Source organism: Artibeus jamaicensis, unplaced genomic scaffold (genome assembly GCF_021234435.1).
Source record: "Artibeus jamaicensis isolate MK-2021 breed Jamaican fruit bat unplaced genomic scaffold, CSHL_Jam_final scaffold_1031, whole genome shotgun sequence".
Lineage (NCBI taxonomy): Eukaryota > Metazoa > Chordata > Mammalia > Chiroptera > Phyllostomidae > Artibeus > Artibeus jamaicensis.
Window position 1 is genome coordinate 1,042,384 of NW_026522026.1, and position 7,725 is coordinate 1,050,108.

Sequence of the window (7,725 nt, forward strand, 5' to 3'; positions counted from 1 at the left end):
GCCTGCCTTACTTTAGTATGCTTGCATACTTGCCAACTGCTTTTAGAATTAGCCTACCTAACAGTGATATAGTGAATAAAAGTATGTATTCCAAGATAAAGAAGTACTTTTGTTCTTTTTTAATTCTGTAGCACTGCTTCACTTAAATCTAAGAACCAGACTGTGAGCTTCTTTGCAGGCAGAAGTTGTGCTTGGTCAGATAACTTTCTGGTGCATAACAAACGTTCAGGCAATACTTGATTAGACATTGAGCATTTACAGTGTTTGGTCTTTTATATCCCATGCATCCCTCTCCCTTCTAGTCCCCACCTAACCTCCTCTGTCCTTGCAGAATGTCTGTAAGAACTGCAGAGGAAACTTCTGTAATGCCTGTTCAACAAACGAACTGCCTCTTCCTTCAAGTATCAAGCCTGAGCGAGTCTGCAATCCCTGTCACGAGCATCTGATGAAGCAGTACTCCACCAGCCCCTCGTGAATCGTGAGGCTGGAGGCAAGCCCTGGACCAGGATGTCTCTGCCTGTGCCAGATGCCAGGATTCCCTAGAGTCCAGACCTTAGAATCAACTAAAAGTTGATAGAAATGCTTTAAATAAAAGTTACTAGTTGAGCCTCTCTCTTCTAAATCTAAACTACCCCACTTTGAAGGGTTCATTTCATAGCATGTCTTCGGAAGGGCTATTCCTTTTTGTGAATAGTGGTAATTCTGGATAGATAGAATTAGAAGAGAGGGTTCTTAGACAACAAAAAGGAAAATGATCATCTTCCTCTATTTGTAGATTAAAGGGGGAAAGATAAAGGTTCATTAAGATCAAAATGACAGACATTACTTATTTTCCCAAGTGCTGCTAGATATAAACATTGTTTGCTCTTCAGCCCCACTTACTACCTCTTTAAAGTATCTCTACCAAACTGTGAACCCAAACTCAGGGAAAAGAAAGTAAAGAGTAATATAAATTCTGAATGTACTTAAAACAATGTTGTAATATATTATAGGTTCAGGACTAGAATTTCTGGCCCTGGCCTGCAGGTGTTTTCATTATCAGAACAAGGTAGAGGAACATTTGCTTTGTTTCCCCTTAATGACTTGAAAAGTAAGTACCCGCTCTTTTCAGAGCCTCCTAAGACAAAACCAGCCGACTCTCCTCCCCGCCCTCCCGCCTCTCCAAGTCATTATGCAAATTGTTAGTTTTAAAGATGGGATTTGACTTTGTAAATAGGGAGTATTGAAAGCAGAGCTAAAGCAGGTTTAAAGTAAAACAATTTTATGTCCATGGCAGAGAACAGTGAACTCAGAATATTTGTTAAATTCTTTCTTGACTAAGGGATCCTTTGCTTTGAGCCAAGACTCAGAACTGGTAGACATGCTTCTTGGAAACTACGGTACCCAGACATCTCTCAGCAGCAAGTCCTCCCGGGGTGAAAGAGGGAAGAGCTCTTAGGGAGGGTAGGAAAGAAACGGTGTGTGCTGTTTTTATTGTGACGTGCGTCTAGATTCTTTGATTCCCAATAGAACCTCAGAAGATAGGGTTCTGTAACCGGGGTAGACTTCTGGGGTGGGGACATCAGGAACCAGGGCAGAAGGGTTGCAGCCTGGGGAAGAGTTGTTGTTTCGGAAGTCCGGCTTGTTACTTGGTGAAGCTGAGTTTTAAGAGTACTAAGGAAAAATAAAGTTTAATAATTCTAGCCTAGTTTCTTGTCTTTTTTCCCCTTTAAATAATACTTATTTTTGTGATTGTTCATCCTTCTTATTGTTGGATTCATATGCCAGCTGTGTTCTAGGTGCTGCTGCAGATAATTTGGGGAATTATCCTAAATCAGTGTAAGTTATTTTATAATTAGTTTCAAATGAGACTGCAAACAGGCAGCTCTGTAATATAGACTGTAAAATGGAATAAGTAATAAGACATGAGATTTTATTCTGAACTGATAATACCGTTCAGCCTTTTTAAAAGCTTTAAAGATCTGTTATTAGCGCAACAGCCCACACCTTGGCTTAGTGTTTAAGCCTGTCTTCCTTAAAAATCACACTTCCCACCATTTTCAGCAGCATCAGCATGAATTAACCAGAGGCAAACCACTTTTACACTGAAAACTACAAAACATTGCTGGAAGAAATTAAAGGCACCAGTACATGAAAAGATACTACATGTTCATGAATTGAAAGATTTGATATCATTAACATGTCAGTACTACCCGGAGCCATCTACAGATTCATTGTAATCTCTGCCAAAATCCCAATACAATAGCAGTGGTAGAAATAGAGGCAACCGTGCTAAAATTCATATGGACTCTTAAGGCATGTCCACATAGCCAAAACAACTTTAAAAAGAACAAACTTGGTCTCACATTTCCTGATTTGAAGACAGTACAAAGCTTCACTGATCAAAACAGTGTGGTACTGTCGTAAAGAGACATAGGGACCAAAAGAATAGAATGGAGAGCCAAGCCCTGGCTGATTGAGCCTGGGTCTGCAAACCAAGGGGTTGATTCCCAGCCAGGGCACATGCCTCGGTTGCAGACCAGGTCCCCCTTTTGCAGGGGAGGAGGAAGCACACAACAGGCAACCCCACATGGATGTTTCTTTCTCCTTTTCCCATTCTAAAAATAAATAAAATCTTAAAAAGGAAAAGAATGTAGAGTCCAGAAAGAAACCCTCACATATATGGTCAGTTGATCTTTGAGGAGAGCACTGAGGTCATTGAAATTGGGAAAGGGCAGTTTTTTCAACAAATGAAGTTGGACCTTTACACCATAAAAAAAATGCAATGGGTCAATATCTACCATAAGAGAACCATAAACTCTTAGAAGAAAAGAGGAAAAGGTTTATGGCATTGGATTTGGCAACAGTTTCTTGGATAAGCCACCAAATTCACAGGCGACAAGAGAAAATACTGGGTGGACTTCAAAATTGAAATTTCTTGTGGAGAAATTGGAATCCCTGTGCACGGTTGGTAACAATGTAAAATGGTGCAGCCACAGTGGGAAACAGCACAGTAGCTTCTAAAGAAGTTAAACAGAAAATTACCATGTAATACAGCAATTCCACTTGTGACACACACCTCCAAAAAAGTGAAAGCAGGACTAGATATTTGTATGTCCGTGTTCATAACAGCATTATGTACAGTCACCAAAAGGGGGGAGCAACCCAAGCATTTACCACTGAATGGATAAACTAAATGTGGTAGATCCATATAATGAAACAGTCTGAGAAAGGAAGGAAATTCTGACACACTACAACGTGGGTGAAACTTGACATAAAATGAAATAAGCCAGTCAGGACAAACACGATTCCACTTGCGTGAAGTTCCCAGAGCAGCCCGATTCAGAGACAAAGGGGAATGGTAGTGGCCAGCCAGGAAGCGGGGCAGAGGGCGGTGGGGGATGAGGACAGTTTCCCTTGGGGAAGATGAAAAAATCCTGGCAATTGATGGTTACAGCATTTGCACAATATGAGTGTATTTAATCCTCCTGAAATGTAAACTTAAAATGGTAAAGTTTGTTATGAATATTTTGGCACAATATGTAAAAATCATGCTTTCCAAAAGGGCAGATACAGAAAATAGGTAATGTTTGCATGTATGGGTTGGGACAGACGTGTGGCACTGCCCACTGAGCAGACCTGGGAGCCAGCACTCTAGTAGCAATGGGCAAATCCAATGGCCGATCTTTCATTGGAAACCAAAGCGTGGTTTCTTATAACACTCTCCAATAACAGGAACCTGGGCTCCTTGGAGAAATGGCTAATTCTTGCCAAAAAGGAGGCGCTATAAAAGCCACAGGATGAAGGTGTCTTATCAAAGGGACACAGGAGCCAAGCGAAAGCTCCCAAGGACCAAAGTTGAAACAGTGTGAGCAAGAAAATAACGTAGTGTAGGATTTAACCCAAGGTATAAAGTAAATACCCATGAGTTCATATTGACATAAGGATTAAATAAGTAGGGGAGATATAGCATATCTCCTGTATGGAAAAATTCCATGCAATTTATGTAACCATTCCTTCAAGGAGCTATGGCTTGCCCTGGCTGGTGTGGCTCAGTGGATTGAGTGCCAGCCTGTGAACCAAAGGGTTCCCAGTTGAATTCCCAGTCAGGGCACATGCCTGGGTTGCGGGCCAGTCCCCAGCAGGGGATGCACAAGAGGCAACCACCCATTGACGTTTCTCTGCCCTCTCTCCCTGCATTCCCCTCTCTAAAAATAAGTAAATAAAATCTTTTAAAAAAAAGAAACGGGAGCTTAACTCCCCACTTCTTGAATGTGGGTTGTGCTTAATAACTTGCTTCCAAAAAAAGTGGAATATAATAGAGAAAAAAAGGAATTTTATTTTGTAATTACAGTTTATGTTAGACATTATTTTGTATTAGTTTGAGGTGTAAAGTGGTTGGACAATTATATGCTTTACTAAGTATACTTCAAATACCCACCTGGTACCATACTTAGTTATTAGAATATTTTTTACCACATTCCCTACACTTTACATTCCCGTGACAATCTCGTAACGACCAATTAGTATTTCTTCATCCCTTCACCTAAAGGTCCTAAAGAAGGAACTTTATAGTCACCTACAAACGCTATCTGGGCCATGGGATCAAAATTCACAGCGTCAGTGGTGAGTCATGTTGGTCACACGACTCCTTAGTAAGGTGTCGTGAGAATGACACCTCTGTGTCCTTCCTCCCCCAGGCTACAACCCAGTCTAAGCAGGAGAGAAGCCTCGGAAAACCCGACTCAAGCACGTTTCACGAAGTATATGAGAGTTGCCCTTCCCACTGGCATCATCAAAAGACATTCTGAGGTTGAGACGTGATGACTGAGTGGGACTCAACATGCATCGGGACAAATGTACTGTAGCGATGTAAGATGTCAAAGGGAAATTAGGTGAGGCATATACAGGAATTCTATTTTTGCAACACTTTTGTATATCTAACAGTTTATTTAAATATATTAGCGCTTTCATACTCAAAACCACTGCAGGTCTAACCTAATGGAGGTTGATTAAACTCCCTAAATGCAGCTTATTTCCAAATAGAATCTGAGGATTTTCCTTAGCCTGAATATTTTAAGTCAGACTTACAGCTCAGCCTAAGGTCCTTCATTCACTATTTATAAGTGAAGTTATAAAAATGTATGATGAAACAAAGGGAGTTTAACTATTTTGTGAAAGAACTCCAAGTATGGCCTAATGTTTTGTGGTTTTTTTTTTAAGATTTTGTTTCTTTTTAGAAGGGAAGGGAGAGAGGGAAACATCCATGGGGGGAGACATGGATCGGCTGCCTCTTGCACGCCCCCAGCTGGGGGTCTGGCCACCAACCCAGACACATGCCCTGACCGGGAACCCAAGGGCACACAACCCACTGAGCCACACCAGCCGGGGCTGGACCAGAGATTTTGAAGTAGCCCTCAGGGCCACTATCACAGCCTCACTCCAGCTTTGCTCAACAGACTGCCAACCCTTTCTAAACAATTGTATTTCAGAAATGAGTGGCTGCGTCTTTATAGCAAAACACCTTTCGAATAACCTAATATATCCCCCTCCCGAAATGTTCTCCCAGGACAAATCTTAATGATTCTTAGACATCTGTTGGCTTGAGTGTTGTTGATTATTGAGGTCTTCCATCGTATTCTCAGCACTCAGAACAGCCGTTTTGTTGTTAACACACTAATTACTTTGGTATGAGATTTTTGTAAACATGTCAGTCTACCAAGTCAGAAATCAAGTATCTGACCAGCACAATTTCTATATTAAGAACATGACAAACTTTATTCAAAGACAACCTGTTATGTTGAGAAATAAAATTGATCAAAAGAACCAGGCACCAGTTGTAAGCATGATGGAGGATGCCACATTCCTAGGACTTGAGCAAGCTTGGTAGCCAGCACTCAGGGCTCCAGTCAGCAGGTAGCGGGGACGCTGGGCCCATCTCCAGGCAGCGGGGTTGCCTTACCATTTTGGGGTGCTACTTTCTGGCACAATAGCTATCACTCATTACTCATTTACAAGGTTTATCGCAAGTAACTTTTTTTACATTAGAGCAGGTTAAAAACTAGCCCAATATTATCACTTGTATTTCATTTGCTTTCTTGAGGGGACAAGAAGTGAATGGAATTATACCAATCTGTCAGAAATTGTAAATAACTCAGTTTCACTTTTGCTTTTGGTCTTTATTCCCAAACATCATTATCAAGTGGCAGAAAGTGGTAAGCCTCTTCATTTCAATTAGAACCAGGTAGGTTTTGGGACAAGTCTTTGAATATACTTGTGCAGAGTCATCTGTGGGATTCAGATTAGTCTAGATCACTTGAAAAGCTCATTCTTAAATGTATCTTAGTGACCCTCATAAGCTTCACTGAATCCATCCATATTCTACAATCTCCCTTGGCTATATGCTTTCCTGCCTTATCACCAGGTGTTTCCGAAATTTTGCTGGGCTGTCTTAATTCTGACACCAAACCTAGAAGTCATAAAAGGGGAGATTGAAGAATTTCACCACATAAAAATAATTTCTGCCATAATAAACACTGACAAACTAGGAGTGGAGATGGATAATTTAAAGCTAGTTCATATCAAGAATAAAGGGCTCCTGCTAACTAGTTAGGAAAAAGACCGAACAACAGGAAAGTGGTCAATAATCACAGAAAGGCAATCAGGAAAATTCAGGTTGTGCAAAACTCTAGAGGTTAACCTATTTCTCCAGAAATACAGGGTCCCGCAGAAGGCCTGCCTGAGTATGCTTGGTAGGGTAACGATGTGGGCATAATAATTTAGTTTTAAGTTGAACATTTCACCTAGAATGTCATATGGTGTATTTGCATGTGATAGTTGTTGGAGAATTACTTGCTTATGATTTTGTAAGCACCCAGGATTTTGTAATAAAAAAGGGGGTGTTATTTGTGCTGGACCCTGCAGAAGAGGAAACGTGTGGATTAAAAGAAGTAGGAAACACGCACTCCATCACTGAAGAAATCTGAGTGGCTCAAAGGCTTATGAAAAAATGCTCAACATCATGGACTGTCAAGGAAACCAAAGGAAAACCAAGGCATCCCACCATACACAGAACGGTCAAAGTGACAGGATGAGACCACCAAACGGTGAGACTACAGACCCACTGGAACTTTCATACTGTCTGTGGTGTATAAAATAGGATGACTGCTTGGGAAAGATGTATGTCAATTTCTAACAAAACTTAAAATATACCAGCCTTACAACTCAGGATATTCTGCTGAATACTTGCTCAAAAGAAATCAAAACATAGGTTCACGAGAAGCCTTGCACAAGAGGTTAGGTTCATAGCGACTTTATTTATAACAGCCAGAAACTCTAAGCAGCCCATTGTCCACCGGTTGTTCACCTGCCGCATGGAACGTTACGCAGTGGCGCACTCACACAATGGAATACTACTCCGCGTGGCAACGAACGGGAACAAGCTTGAACACGGGGATGAATCTTAAAACGTGCTGAAAAGAAATTTACACAAGCATACATACTGTATGATTCCATTTATACGGAGTCTTAGAATGGCCAAACTCATCTATGGCCATTCCGTGAAAACGGAATCCCAGCAGGGAGAAGGGATGTAAGAGGCGTAGGAAATAACCGGGTAAAGAAACCTTCTGATGTGATGGAGACATCCCATAGCTTGCTAGGGGTTTGGGTTACAAGTTGTACATCCAGACTCAACAAATGGCACAGTTAACATTTGTTCACTTCACTGTAAATTTTACAAGAAAG

General features: G+C 41.1%; 1 protein-coding gene across 8 annotated transcripts in view; it reads left to right on the top strand.

Moving 5' to 3' along the window:
* RUFY3 (RUN and FYVE domain containing 3) overlaps positions 1 to 1,682 on the top strand; it is a 70,820-nt gene extending 69,138 nt beyond the window's left edge. For 6 of the 8 annotated variants that reach the window (XM_053655658.1, XM_053655659.1, XM_037148617.2 and 3 more), the window contains one exon: positions 332 to 1,682. In XM_053655658.1, coding sequence (XP_053511633.1) covers positions 332 to 475 — 144 coding nt within the window. In that variant the 3' untranslated portion in view covers positions 476 to 1,682. The remainder of the gene's footprint in view (positions 1 to 331) is intronic. The other 2 variants (XR_008389787.1, XM_053655664.1) reach the window with 2 other exon arrangements.
* The last annotated feature ends 6,043 nt before the right edge of the window (positions 1,683 to 7,725 follow it).